General features: G+C 48.4%; 3 protein-coding genes across 4 annotated transcripts in view; 2 read left to right on the top strand and 1 right to left on the bottom strand.

Annotated features, from left to right (window-relative positions):
• slc5a1 (solute carrier family 5 member 1) overlaps window positions 1-663 on the top strand; it is a 10,951-nt gene extending 10,288 nt beyond the window's left edge. The window contains exon 15 of the mRNA XM_056587840.1: window positions 653-663. Within this exon, the coding sequence (XP_056443815.1) occupies window positions 653-663 (11 nt within the window). The remainder of the gene's footprint in view (window positions 1-652) is intronic.
• Window positions 664-2,030: 1,367 nt separating this feature from the next.
• Window positions 2,031-4,797, top strand: cimip2b (ciliary microtubule inner protein 2B). 2 transcript variants are annotated; one of them, XM_056589145.1, is made up of 6 exons: window positions 2,031-2,128; window positions 2,850-3,187; window positions 3,278-3,426; window positions 3,703-3,835; window positions 4,202-4,414; window positions 4,620-4,797. In XM_056589145.1, exons 1-6 carry the CDS (start codon window positions 2,058-2,060, stop codon window positions 4,712-4,714), a joined length of 999 nt encoding a protein of 332 aa, XP_056445120.1. In that variant the 5' UTR covers window positions 2,031-2,057; the 3' UTR covers window positions 4,715-4,797. The 2 variants fall into 2 exon arrangements, with proteins under 2 accessions (XP_056445120.1, XP_056445121.1); XM_056589146.1 differs by lacking the exon at window positions 2,031-2,128 and adding an exon at window positions 2,695-2,751.
• A 142-nt stretch (window positions 4,798-4,939) lies between these two features.
• LOC130380594 (AP-4 complex accessory subunit RUSC2-like) lies at window positions 4,940-13,042 on the bottom strand (the record flags this gene model as incomplete). The annotated part of the gene is made up of 9 exons (XM_056587839.1): window positions 4,940-6,198; window positions 6,438-7,119; window positions 7,263-7,309; window positions 7,409-7,514; window positions 7,783-7,957; window positions 8,124-8,200; window positions 9,755-10,723; window positions 11,505-11,781; window positions 12,017-13,042. Coding segments are annotated over 9 exons (3,462 nt in total), but the record flags the coding sequence as incomplete, so codon positions are not given.
• Between the last annotated feature and the right edge of the window lie 1,811 nt (window positions 13,043-14,853).

Below are 14,853 nucleotides of genomic sequence, written 5' to 3'. Positions count from 1 at the left end.
TTTGGAGAAGCATTTCAAACACGTCACTGTGAGAAAGCAAAACCAGCGTAGTGTGTTTTAAGACTGATAAGGTCACTGACGCAACACCTTATCAAATATAAAGCTATCTCAAAAAGCAACAGTGACAACATAGGCCATTATTGACTTACATTCAAGATCTCAATGTATAACACAAACAAACATAACCCCCCCCCCCCACACACACACAAACACACACACACACACACACACACACACACACACACACACACACACACACACACACACACACACACACACACACACACACACACACACACACACATACACACACACACACACACACACACACACACACACACACACACACACACACATACACGCACACACATACACACACACACACACACACACACACACACACACACACACACACACACACACACACACACACACACACACACACACACACACACACACACACACACACACACACACACACACACACACACACACACACACACACACACACACACACACACACACACACACACACACACACACACACACACAATCGCTACATTCCAATAGGCAGGAAATCTGAAGAAGTTAGGTTGGGTGGGGCAGGGGGCTGATATCATCTCACATTCCTGGTGAAGTGTGGTTCTAACAGGGAAACAGTGATACCATGACAAGAAGCTACGTCACGGGGTCGGCTGATTATTTTCAGGGTAGTACAGGCGTATTGGTTGTGTATTCCTGCTTATTTATTAGTATTATTAGTTATTAGTATCATAATTTGTCCAATAGGTTAGGAATCGTTCCATTGATTGTGTGTTATGCTTATGTATTACTGTTATTAGTATTATAATTTGTCCTATAGGTTAGTCATCGTTCTATTGGTTATGTGTTATGCTTATGTATTAGTGTTATTAGTTATTAGTATTATAATTGTTCCTATAGGTTAGTCATCATTCTATTGGTTATGTGTTATGCTTATGTATTAGTGTTATTAGTTATTAGCATTATAATTTGTCCTATAGGTTAGTCATCGTTCTTGTCACTTAAGTTCATTTCCTGGGGTTACTAACTGGGATATGTGATGCAGAATAACTAGCCATAGTAAATCCAGTCAGTATAGATCAGCTTCTAACTATGTGAATGTGGACAGGATAATGGCTATAGGAGGATCGATTCTTAGCCAACTGGCTCCTTGTTTGATTCCCAATGTCCTCCAATGACTTAGCTGCAGGCATTGCTGAGCAAGAAGCCTTTTCACATACAGCTGCTGTGCGTAGGCCTACTGTACAGAACCTAAATGACAAATTACTATCATTAACATCGTGGGCTAATGACTTTGTTCTGTATACTGGAATATCCACGTTGTTAACCATCTGCTATTGGATTTATTCATTAAAATAATCACAGCTAAACCTACAACCCCCTGGCTCTGTTTTCTGTTATGGTTGTCTAATGAAAATAATATGGCCTAGCCTACACTATGAAAACGATTATTATTATTATTAGCAATGCCCTAATAGTAGTTTCTGATATATATGTTTAGGTTTGTTATTTGTCCATGTGTGGAAAGGATGCCTCGACGATAATCACCACTAGATGTCATTATGGATACTTCTTTGAATTTCAATCAAGGCTATACGTTCAATGTAATGCATGAATGTAGACCATGTTCAATGTATGCTACGTTCAATGCCACAGCGAACTGCTGAACAAAAAATAATGGAAAATAACTAAATATATATTAGGCAGCATATTTTCGTCCACTTTAGATCAAATTTAGCCAGATATTTATATATATATAAAGATTGATTAACCAGTGACACTTTCCAGGTTTTTTGTTGTTGATAATATTTGTAAACAAGACCTACAGCGTCGTTAAACCCTACGCTACAGTATAGTGTAAGAAAACCCCGGAGTGTTTACAATAACGTGTAAGCGGACAGATAAATAGGCCCGTCTCCCAGGTGATAGATTCTAGAACCCGCCCTTCTCCTCCTCTAGCAACCAATCAACAACGCGGCAGCTCGATCTGGCGCTGTGGGCCGCTTCTGATCAACATGGACAGGCCTCAATTCCCCCCGAAATTCAGCAAAGTCCTGATGACACCCGATCCACAGTACATACCTGGGTAAGTTTACCTGTTCTGACGCCATTAAAACACATTACGTTTTCATATTTAACTTTAAATGCAAGAATGGTGCCACTAGTAAATATCTACCATAACTTTGTTTTTCAATCAGTAACGTTAGAAACATCATAACAATATAATGTGTTCCAATTAGGATATTAATGATAGGAGAATAAATCGTTGTCTCCATGAGAGGTAACATTAGGTCTGGCAAACAGCAAAGAAAATACTTGTCTCACAACATGTCAACCACAGGAAAAGGGAATGTGTTTAATGAACAGTGACAAAGACCCTTATCTTATACCTATAAGAGACTCCATAGCCAGGTTTTCAGTTACAGGGGGTTTATTCAAAAACCAGGCAGAGCTGGTAAAAATAGAGTTAAGAGCATGTGATTGGACGGTGATGAAAACAACACTGAAACCGATGACGGGAGTCATGACAACCATAATTGGGTTCAGGTGTGAGTGTTGATGAAACAGGGCTCTCTGGAAGACAAGGTAGTAGATGTAGTGGTGAGCAGGTGGACTAAGCAACACTTTGAATTGTTTCGCCTATTTATAGTTATTTAAAAAAATATGTAATATTGTGTTTCTGCACCAATAGACCACAACAAAGTCCATGTATGTGAAAGTTTACCCAGCACTTCAACTTCTGAGTGTGACCCATATTTTGAGAATGCCACCATGGTTCCGCCTCTCTTTCTCCTCCCATCTCCCAGTTACGCAGGGTATTGCCCGCAGCTGAAGTACAACATGGGCCAGACCTACGGCCAGCTGACCCACAAGCTGCTGACCAGCCCGGAGGTGAGGAGGTCCTCCAGGCTGGTTCTCAGTACAGGCTACCCCCAGACCGCTGACAGACTGGACTGGACCACCGACAGACCGGACCTGATCGCCGACAGACCGGACCGGACCAGCGACCGACTGGAACGGAACATCTACGGACCGGACTGGTCAACCGAGAGGCCGGAACAGACCGGCCATGAGACTCTATTGACGACTCGTCTGCACCGAGGAGAAGACAGAAACCTAGACAACATGATCCCGGGATACACAGGTGTGTTTACCTTCAGAAGATGTTAAATACAGCATAGTGTGTAATATGAGTATATATCGCATTGACCCCGAACCTCTCTGCACTCCATAGGGTTCATTCCAAAACGACAGAAGTATTTTGCCCAGACCTACTCCCAGACCTGCCGTGGGGCGCTTAAGGAGTTCACCCGGGACCAGAACACAAGGCTCCACTCGCAGTCCTCAAACCTGCCCGTTCACTACAGGAGCCCAGAGTTTCAGGTACATTCCTCTCTGAAACACTCCCGTCTCTCACACCCACCTCATATTGACAACGTAATCCACACCATGATGGATACGTCATGTGGGAGCTTCGAGGTCAGTTCATAGAACTGTATCACAGCTTGGAACGTCCATTCATAACCAGCGCATACATTGTCTTATACACAATCTGATGTTCACTCTCATTGTATGTCACAAGGTTGCTCCACCGCCGTATGATGCATTTCACATTCACATGGACGCTTTGTGATAACGCATTTCTGTTTGCATCCGAAGGGGAAGAAACTGTACACCCCTCTGGCAGCCGTTTGCGACGAGCTGCCCCCACCGCACGCTCAGAAAGCCTGGAAGCCACTGGGATCACCTTACCTCATGCACGACCAGAGCCCACATAAGTATTTTATCTCAGGTACACATTGTCTGGACGCGACGGTGGAACGCTGAGATGTGTGGTCCGACTTAAAGGCTAATGAGGCACTTAACCATGTTGTTCACAATACAAAACAAAAACACGAGGCTGTCACATGTTAGCCAAAAACAGAGAGAGAACCTGTGTGTAGGCCAAACAGAACAGTTATCTTATCTCACTAACGCGCTCACATTTATTACACATTTAAGTGCATTAAGAACATACCTTGAAAGGACAACAATGTCATCACTTGATGAGGTGCCCCTCTTTGTTGTCCCAACATCTTTGTGTTTCATTACTCTTCAAACACGATATACTTTATCCCACAAAAAAGCGCACAAAATTTACCATGTTTTTCTTTGAAAGGCTTCACAGGATACGTGCCCCAGTCGCGGTTTCTGATTGGGCGGGGCTATCCCGCCACGACCAATGAGGCGCTGATCCAGTTTGGGAGGGAGATGCGGTCCGAGCCCAGTTCATATGCAGACATGAGGAGGAAGAGCAGCACCCTGCCCCCCATCCCAACCGTCTACCCCTCCAGCGACGGCCTGTTGCCCTTCTACGACGGACACGTGCCAGGTCTGTTTGAACCAACATACCTACACATCACACCCTCCATGTTTCCACAGTATACAAAGCTATGTTAAACCTGCACTAAGTCACATTTCTACTGCAGCTTTAGTGATCCATTAAAACAAATCTGAAGTGTAAATTCCTCAGGAATAGAACGTGCATATTAAAATAAACAAGCTGTGTTCATGTCTAATTTGATGTTCTTCTTCAGGGTATAAATTCACGTATGGAAATACCTTTGGCAAGCTTACCCACAATGCACTGGGGATAAGTGATGTGAAAAGGAGCATTGGAGTGAGGTCGTAGAAGAAAGATTCAGAAGAAGAATGTTATTCACTTCAATAAAATGGCTGTATCATCGCTGGACCCCTTTACCTGTGACATATTCCATTGCATACACCCAAGTACTACCTTATTTCTATACTGTACCACAGCGAAACATAAATTATGTTGGATCTTTCTAGTCGAACAATGAAATGTCCCCTATATTGCCTGGTGCACAAATTAAAAGATCCTATTTTACCACCAGTGTGATTAGTGGGAGAGTCAAAACCTGATACTAAAATAGGTGCCCTAACAAAACCTGAACCAATATTCTCAAACGCAGAGATGAAAAGAAAAGTCTTTATTTCAGAGGTTGATTGTCATTGTGCAATAGAGGGAGACAAAATTCTTGTAGTATATACTGAACACTATGGCATCACATGATACATAATAAAACACAGATTATTTTTCAGAATCGATACTTCATTCATTTGCGAACAAAATGTAACCATGGAGCTGTCACCAAACTCTACCTGAAACAACACATAATAGCTTATTGAAGCTTATATACGCCCCATTGGGAGACGCAGACACACAAAATAAGGTAAAATGACCTTACCTTCAGCCAATTAGTGTTTAAAAGACACACACTGTTTGCATTAATTTGTTAACACATGCAACTAAAAATAATCCATGCTAGGACTCAGTTTTCAGAACAGGTATACAAAGAATTAAAGGATTGGCTAAGATGGACCACATTGGGCTGGTACTACATGGTGTATTTGGCACTTAAACCACTCTGCTGCTTGGTGATCCATAGGTCAACATGTTGAGACGTTGCAACGCTATGTCACACAAAAGCTGTAACAATGCTACGTTTCACCATATCTCCGATGGGGATCAGTTTGAAGTACAGTCCTTTGGATTATTTGTATCGATGGCTACACAGAAGGAAAGTCAATATCAACAAGGGGACCTGTACTCGATTCGAGTATTTATGCACATCAGGAACGCCGCAAAAGAAGCGAATTGGTCATGCACAGCCTCTATATTATGTGGGCTTTGTAGACCAGTTTGGTCTTAACAATATAAATGCATGCATGTTTTCTCTCGGTAGATTGCCTAGCCTACACTACTACACAGAGGATAAATACCATACAAGGAGTCGCTTTCCTCTTCCACGGCCGGTGTGGTTGACAGATGCAAAGCTAGATGCAATCTGAACCCATCTCAAAGGAGCAGTCTATAGGATACACACTATACGAAGACCATCACTCATCTGTTCAAATCAAATCACGCAGCACCTGCTTCTCTCAACCCCTATTGCGTTTAATTCGTGGCGACAGGAGGGGAATGGAGAATCTCACTGATGGGAAATTAAGTCTTTAATCTGCTTTATGTTACTGTGATCCTGAAACGGCGCTCAGTCAGTCTTTGGTTTTCCAAACTTAACCGCCCACACGGACTGGGCCAACTGTCCAAACGTTGAACTGGGCAACTGCAGCCACTGAGAGGGACGTGTGTTCCTGAAGGGGACAACATTGATGTTAGGAGAGGGTTCTCTGTTACAGATGAAGGAATGCATTATTCATGATCAAGCAATTTAACAGCTCCTCATATCCACACAACCAACATTTGCATAACTTACTGTCAACCAGCATCTCTCAAAGTCATAATAGACAATTTACCCAACGTCAGATAGACGGTTATATATAATAAGAAATCTATTTCAAGATATACTTGCTCAAAGCTCAAAGCAAATTACCTTCTGCATTGGGACCCTCTGAGGCCTTTAGCTCCTCTGCCTGGAGGATCCACCACTGCTCCGAACAGCTTGGCCCAGCGCAGTCCACCGTGGGTGGGTCCTTCCGCCCGGATGTGAGGGTCTGTGGAACTCCTTCTGGAGGGTCCGGTCATGGCGTCCTCTCCGTCCAGAGCCCCCTCCAGTCCCGGGGCATGGTACTGCTGAGACCAAGCAGAGTATTTCTCTGCAGATCTGCAGTCCTCTTCCTCGATCACACCGTCCACGATGACGGGCTGTCTGATCCACCAGCCGGGGTGAGGGCGAGGCTGGGGGCTGTCGTCCCTGGCCTTGGCGTGACTCCCTCTCCCCCACTGCGGGGGGAAACTCTGGGGCTCCTGGGACAAGCCTGGGAGATGCAGATCGGTTTGATACAAGCTCCCGGTCTGCTGGCTTCTTGTACCGGTTCCTCTGGGTATTTCAGCCTGTAGTTTTGGCCAGGTGGTCATCAGTAGAGTGGAGCAAGGTGTAATGGGGGAGGGGTTGGAACACGGCTCTCCGTGTCGGGACTCCAGCAGCAGGTTGAGGTCAAAGGGCAGCACGGACAGGGGCTGTAGCAGCAGGAGCAACTCCTGGAACAGCGGTTGACACTGGCTCTGAGTGGTGGTCATGAACGCCCAGGAATGGTAGTAGGCTGATACCACATCTGGGAGAGAGGTAGGGAGGGTAAGTCGGGGATATTGCATGATCAATTAATTGATGTTGAGATGTTTGCCAGCTATACAGCTGTTTATAAGCTCTTTGTCAAATGTTACGGCAAATCAAAATCCATTTCAATTCTCCACTCACCATTTTGGCTCTGAAGGTGACTCAACCAAAATTCCAGTGACCGCAGACTGAAAGAGAGAATGAAGGTCAATCATTATTCTAGCTTACTCTTATTCAACACCTATTCATCGACGGTATTATCGTCTGTCGACCGACTAGGTTCTTACTTGAGAAGGCCCATGAGGAAGGCTCTGAGCTTCATGCAGGAGTTGGTGAGCTGAGAACACTGAGTGATCTTGGACACCAGGTTGAGGAGCATGCGGCTGGCACGACCTGCAGAGGAGGTAAACAAACTACGATTTATCCACAATCCTCCAGTCTTGTGTATCTCAATGAACCATCATAACCTCAACCATAATTGATGTTGATCTGCTCAATTTGCATATTTAACAAAAAACATGCTGACTGAGAAATACAAAAAAGGTTTAATGTAAACTAATCCAACCAAATCTATATGGCATTTAAATAAATGAATACATTACATTAAGCTCAAAACCTTTTCTAATCATTTCATCTGTCTTCCGTTGTGTTCTAGGCGTACCTCTCTGTGTGGAGGCGTCCACCACTCTCCAGGAGTGGTTGCGTTGTTGACCGATGACCACATCTAGTTTGTGATGCCTGAGGCCGTCCTCCAGAATGTTCTGGATGGCAGGACACAAGTGTTCAAGGACGAGACCGGCTATGGTAGGACTGCTCCGGCTATTACCCAACCGCATCTGTGGGAACCAGAGGTCATGTCTTTGAAAATATTCCACACCAGACATCGTCATTGAAATCTATTTCAATTGAGTCATGCAGCTAAAAATAAATCAAGCACTATGTGATCGCGATTTGTGTGTTTTAACGTCCTTGCGATGCTCCGACTCTCTGGCCGCCTCATACCTTTTCCTCGGGGTCTCTGCTGCTTCCAAAATGAGCCATAATCAAATCCATGGCTGAGCTCACAGATCTGAGCAGACCTGATGAAACAATTGAACCAAGGACAGCGGGTCAGATAAGGTGAGAAGGCTAACTCCTTTAGATATCCACACTGCAATCAATAACGCCCCCTCTCCCCTCTCCCTGTAAGAGGACACCACACATAGCTAACATTTGGAAAACACATCCATTATGAATGAGGAGGCCATGGAGCTGGATCACACTTCTGTATAAAGGCCCTCATCATATGGCTAATGTTAATACGCATTGCAAGCACTTTCACCATCGATTGCGTTTTTCCCTCTCGTCTGTGCGCAGAGGGCCCCTTCCAGCGCCACGGTGGATTCGGGGCCCCGCCCCTCCGGGGGTCCACCTCATGAGGCTTTCCACTCATTATCCTGTCTACATCTGAAGTTGTACACGGATAACCACATGGCTCCCTCATAATTAGCTACAATCATGAATTATGAGCACTGTATCCACGGTGCCTTGCTCTCTCTATCTCTCTCTCTCTCTCTCTCTCTCTCTCTCTCTCTCTCTCTCTCTCTCTCTCTCTCTCTCTCTCTCTCTTGCTCTCTCTGTATCTCTAGCTCTCTCTCTCTCTTTCTCGCCCTCTATGGTTCTCTCTCGATGGTTCTCCTTCTCTTCCCCTCTCCCTCATTTCTGTCTTATTGGACCGAACGCAGGCACGCTCACATTGGCCACGGAGAGAAGGGCTTAGCCAATCGTGTGCAGGGAGAGTTAAAAATAGGTCATGTTAGAGAGGAAGCCCCTTCAGGGTATTGCAGGCTCTGCTACAGCACTGCACGTCCCTGCTGCTGCTCTGTACCACTCACTAGGAGCTAGGCCAGGTAGCTAGGGGTCCAACTAGGTAACTAGGAGCCCCACTAGGTAACTAGGTGCCCCACTAGGTAACTAGGAGTCAATTAGGTAACAAGTAGCCCATCTAGGTAAGCAGGAGCTTAACCAGGTAGCGAGGAGCTCAACAAGGTAGCTAGGAGCCAGACTAGTTAACTAGGAGCTCAACCAGGTAACTAGGAGCCCCACTAGGCAACTAGGAGCTCAACTATGTAACTAAGAGCCCAACTAGGTAACTAGGAGCACAAGTAGGTAGCTAGGAGCTCAATTAGGTAACTAGGAGCCAAACTAGTTAACTAGCAGCCCAACCAGGTAACGAGGAGCCCAACTAGGTAACTAGGAGCCTAACTAGGTAACTTAGTAGCCCAACTGGGTAACTAAGAGGCTAATTAGGTAACTAGGAGCCTAGCTAGGTAACCAGGAGCCCAACTAGATGACAAGGAGCCCAACTAGGTAACTAGGAGCCAAACCAGGTAACCAGGAGTCCAACTAGGTAACTAGGAGGCCACCTAGGTGACTAGGAGTCAAACCGAGCCCCCATCGATCAATCTATCTGTTGATATAGTATATGTCAGGATAATCATATTATATAATAATATATTTAGCCAACAGTTAGCTGTAATGCTATTCATCACCTTTGCCGGTGGCCTTGCCTACGATTACCCTTGGTCGGCATTGCCTATACATCAAACGCGGTCAGCATTACGTATGCATTCATCTGGTCACATGACCCTCACCTCTCCTCTGAAGGTGGCTGATGGACAGCGACTCGTAGGACGCCTCCGAGGGGGAGAGGCAGAACTCTGCGGGGGGCCTGTCACTCAGCAGCATCAGAGGCTCACAGGGCCCGCTCTGGTTCTGCTCCTGGCGCTCCTCCCCGCCTCCAGGCCCGGTCACAGAGACCTCCCACTGTGAGGAGGAGGTGGTCCGAGGGATCGAGGAGGAGAAGGGCTCCGAGAAGGGGCTGCAGGGGAACCGAATCCCCGATGGCTTTAACCGCGGGGCCCTCTGGGGGGGTGCCGAGAGGGACGACAGCAGGCCGCTCTGCTGGGTGAGACTGGTGCAGGCCAGGGTGGGCGGGGTGCTGTGAGTCGACCCCGGCTGGGTGAAACCGGGGGTCTCGGGCTTCATGGCAGAACGCCGTCGTACCCCCGGGGTGGGCTCGGGGGTGAGGTCGATGAGGTAGTGGGAGGTGGGGGTCTCCACCAGGAGGCTGGGCTGGGTCTGCGGTGTGATGAAGGACCTCGGACTGTGCAGTTTAAACATAAAGTCGGATGGGGCCGCGCCCGAGTACGGCCCCTGTGAGCCTTGAGATCTACAGGGGCCGACCGCGCCCCTTCCGGAGTGGCCCCACGCCTGCCTCAGGCCGTAGCGGTCGGGACTGGGGCTGCAGGTGGAGCAGGTGTCCGAGCTGGAGGGAGCCTCCAGCAGGATGCGCCCGTAGCCGCTGGAGGGCGAGGGCTGGAAGCGGGGGAGGAGCTGGTGGGCTGCGGCTTTACACCCCGACCCTGGACGGGAGCCGCTGCCGCTGCCGCTGCACCCGCTGCCGCAGCTGCCTCGCTGGGAGACGTACTGGTCCAACAGGGAGCCCAGGTGCTGGGCCTGGGGCTTGGATGGGGGCAGTAGGATGAAGGGTTGGATGGGTAAGGAGGTGGGTCTCTGGGCCTTGGTGTAGCGCAGCACCGGGGGAGCCCAGGAACATGCCCCTGAGGAAGAAGAACAAAGGAATACAAGTTGTGTCTGTGAGCTAGCTCAACGACCGCCACGTCCACCTGTTGTACGTGGTTCTACAGCAAGTATGTTCAGGACCGCAGAGTCGCTCACTATCTTCCGAAAAAGACTCAAGACTCACCTGTTCAGAGTCCACCTCGACACTGCATAGCCACCCTCCCCCTTCTGGCCACCATTGTACACTGTATTGTGTTGTGTTGTATTGTATTGTATTGTATTATAGTACTTAACTGTGTAGCAACTGCAGTAGCTGCTATCATTGCTGTTACACAGGGAATTGGTTAGCCTAGCGATTGTTGTACTTGCACTTGGTTCTATGACCATCCTTTCTGTACCGACAGCGATATATTGATGCACTTCTTATGACAAATGTACTTATTGTAAGTCACTTTGGATAAAAGCGCTGCTAAATGCCCTAAATGTAAATGTAAATGTATATTTGTGTTTTTCTGCTTGTTACCGCCTCCAAAGCTGAAGCGAAACAAATGGTAAATGGACTAAATTCATGTAGTGCTTTTCTAACCAGTGGCCACTCAAATTGCTTTAAAATTATTGCCTAACACTCACCCATTCATACACACATTCACACAGAAACGGCGGTGTCAACCACGCAAGGCGACAGCCAGCTTGTCGGGAGCAGTTAGGGTACGATTGAACCGGCCCCCTTCTGATAGCCGGTCAACCCGCTCTACCTCCTGAGCCAAGGCCGAAACAAAAGCTGAGCACTGGTAGCTGCATCAGATGAATCCTCCTTACCGTTCTCCTGGGTCCCACTCCTCTCACCGGGCTGTGGCGTCCCAGAGGGCTGCGTGGGTACGGCCTTGACCTCACGGCCTCTAGCGACCGCAGCCGACGGACCCAGGGAGAAAGCAGACTGGACGGGGCACGCCTCAGAGGAAGCGCTGCATGGGCTCTGGGTGTAATCCCAACGTGTTGTTGTCTTGCAGAGAGGACAATCATCCTGGTAATTATAGCACTCACACTTGGTGCAGCCAACACCGCTCCGAGAATATCTGCTGCTGTCGTCACTTTCCTGGTGGAAAGTACAGAAACAAACAAGATTGAGGTTTGTTGTGTTATTCATGTTGTTCTGCACGATTTGCACTCCAAAATAGAAACCCAGTAGAAATTGTAAATTATAAAATGGGTTTCTTTAATACAATATATCATATTCAACAAATTTGGTTTGATGCCAAATCATGATGTATGATTTGGTAGTTTTATGTGTTACCCTTGGAAGTAAAATGGGGGTAAGCGCTTATACACACCTTCCTGTCCCTCTGCAGTCCCCCCTCCCCTACCGGGACATAACCAGATGAAGGGACCGGGCCGGCTGCGTGCGGCCCCCCAGGGAAGCTCCTCCCGAGGCCGGGCCAGGCCGGGCTGGGCGTCTTGGAGGGCGGCTCGCAGCTCACCAGCTTGTAGTACTTCTGATTGGTCCCCATGGCGAGCGTCAGCCGGCCCTGGAGGCAGGCGGTGAGGTCCGACAGCTCCAGAGAGGACCAGGGCTCTAGTGAGTACAGGTTACAGTTGGAGTCCAGCGCCTGAGGGGACCAGCATGGGGCCGAGGGCACCACCGCCTCCACCACCACCTCCCGCTGCTCCGGTGGGGAGGGGGCCTCATGCTCGGGCCGACGGCTCGGGGAGCGCGGTCGGACCGGCTGGAGGTTCAGGAAGACCGAGCCGTCGTGGAGGGGCGCGGGCTGCGGGGGGGCGGGGCAGCCCCCCGGGTCCTGGGGCGTGGCGGGGTTGTTGCTCTTGCTGTAGATGGTGCAGAAGTTGACCAGGACGCCGTCGGAGCTGTTGCACGACGAGTCGCTGGCGGACTCGGTGGGATTAACGGGGAATGAGTCCCCACGTCTGAGCTGGCCGAAGTTGAAACCGGTTTTACTGTTCAAGTCTTGGACACGGGTGTATGAAGATAGTGCAGCCGATTCTGTGACTCCCGGTTGTTCTGTCCGAGGTGAATCTAGACGTCCTGTTTGGCTAGGGAGTCGATCAGCGCTGCTCTCTGTAGCCGACACGAGCGGCCTCTTCCCCTGCGCGCTGCCTGAGTGTCTGATGCCGTGGCTCACCGCCCAGTTGAAATTGCCATGCAACACGAAGGAGGAGTCCTCGCAGTATCTGTGTAGATTATCCCCATCGCCGTCCTCCTCTTCCTCCTCCTCCTCTTCATCCAGCGAGGAAGGAAGGAACACGTTGCGGGACCTGGGTCGGGCTGCGGACGTGGGCTGGCCGCCGCCGGGCTTCGGCACCTGCGGCGGCCCCTCCTCCGCAGAGCAGCTGGAGTCCAACCTACCGCTGCTGTCGCTGGCTTCCTCCTCCTCCTCTTCCTCCTCCTCCTCCTCCTCCTCCGCCCGGTCCTCTTTGAGACTCCAGTAGCTGCAGGAGTCGAGTCGCTTCTGGTTGCCCGGGGCGACGGGCAGCTCTCTGCGGAGGACGTCCTGCTCGGGCAGGGAGACGGCCCGGATCAGCTGACCCGCGGAGCACGCGCCGGGCCGCCCGGGGGGCGACGGCCCTGGGGGGCACAGGGTCTGGACCGGGGGCTGCCAGGCGGGGAGCTGCACCCGGGGGTAGCGGTAGGAGAGCCAGGTGTCTCCCGAGAAACTAGACGTCCGGATCATCCTCTCTGCGGGACTCTGGCTTCATGGTCTGATGGAGACCCCTGGAGCCGGGAGGAGATAGCTCATAAACAGCAGAACACAGGAGGCTCATGACGTATCTGTAGGCTCACATTTAAAGTACCAACCATAATCATGATTCCTTCCTCCTTTGCCACATTGAAGCGTTTAAGTGCTTAGCAGGTACCATTCCACGCCATGCATTATTCAGCCTTCTAAAGGGGATTTGTATTTGAATAACGAAGCAGAGATTTATAAAAGGCCCCGTGAGTAGCCTGTTTCCCCCATGCATCATGCAGAAGCGCAGGCTTCTCCTCTAGTCTGCAGTCCTGTTGTCTGCTCCCAGGGTTCCGTCTGTCCTATCTGCCATGATTCAGTGAACCTTCCCCCTCTCTCTACCTAGGCCCAACACACACTCACACACACACACACACACACACACAGACACAGACACAGACACACACACACACACACACACACACACACACACACACACTCACATACACTCACATACACTCAGACACAGCAACACATGAGCACACACACAAATACGCACACGCACACACACTCACACAGACAGACATACACACACACAAGCACACACACACAGACACACACAGACACACACAAACGCACAACGTTATTCAACTGTCTGCACTGCAACTAGGGCAACCCCACTGCAAAGACACTCAGAGAGAAAATGTGTTGCAGCATCCATGTATTTGCTACCACGTTTTAAACATGACTTCTTATACTGCGGCCTCTTATAAATGTTTATGTTAATTCTGCCGGCATAGGTTTAAAAATTACTAGAATTAATTAGTTTCAAATCTTAAATTAAACTGAGATTTCTAAGCCAGTTTCTGGTTCCATTAAACAGGCCACTGAAAAAAAAAACACTAAAAGATGCATTAGAGGGAATTTTATGTGTCTTATGAAATCAGCAATGCAGTACATAAGCAGTGTATGAACTGCTGATGCAGTATTGCAGACAGATAGAAATATATGCTTTTCATGCATACTCATACACTTTTACATACATACAGTATGGAAAACCTTAACATAATTTCCAATGACTTCTATGTCTTTAAACAACATCTGCTGCTGATGTCCAATGCCATCCATGATTCTTTATACTTCTTTTACATCTTTTAATGTTTCAAACTATTGCATTGTGTTGGTATTTGCCTTTATTGTGTTGCTAACGGCAAAGGACAAACAACAATGCTAAGAATTCTACAGGCGAAGATAAGGAGTGTTGCTGGTATTATGTAATTGGGTTTCAGACCTACTGAGCGGCTGAAGACAGACGGGCTGAACACGCAGCTATGTAGAACGGATGCAGAGGAAACGAGAATGCATTGGCTGAGACAGAATGGACGTGATTGGTCCAACTATTGGGCCTTTCTGCCACGTCAAATCAGTGTCCCCGAGCAAGTTAGCCTTCTTCTAAGGCTACTTGACTCTAGTACGAAGGGAAGATG

This window comes from Gadus chalcogrammus, chromosome 4 (assembly GCF_026213295.1).
Source record: "Gadus chalcogrammus isolate NIFS_2021 chromosome 4, NIFS_Gcha_1.0, whole genome shotgun sequence".
NCBI lineage: Eukaryota > Metazoa > Chordata > Actinopteri > Gadiformes > Gadidae > Gadus > Gadus chalcogrammus.
This window is presented reverse-complemented; position numbering and strand designations above follow the sequence as displayed.

Coding starts and splice junctions, on each gene's coding strand:
- cimip2b (XM_056589145.1), top strand. CDS start 2,058: ATGGACAGGCCTCAATTCCCCCCGAAATTCAGCAAAGTCCTGATGACA. Junction 3,427..3,702: donor ACAGGAGCCCAGAGTTTCAG/GTACATTCCTCT, acceptor TTGCATCCGAAG/GGGAAGAAACTGTACACCCC. Junction 3,836..4,201: donor ACATAAGTATTTTATCTCAG/GTACACATTGTC, acceptor TTTCTTTGAAAG/GCTTCACAGGATACGTGCCC.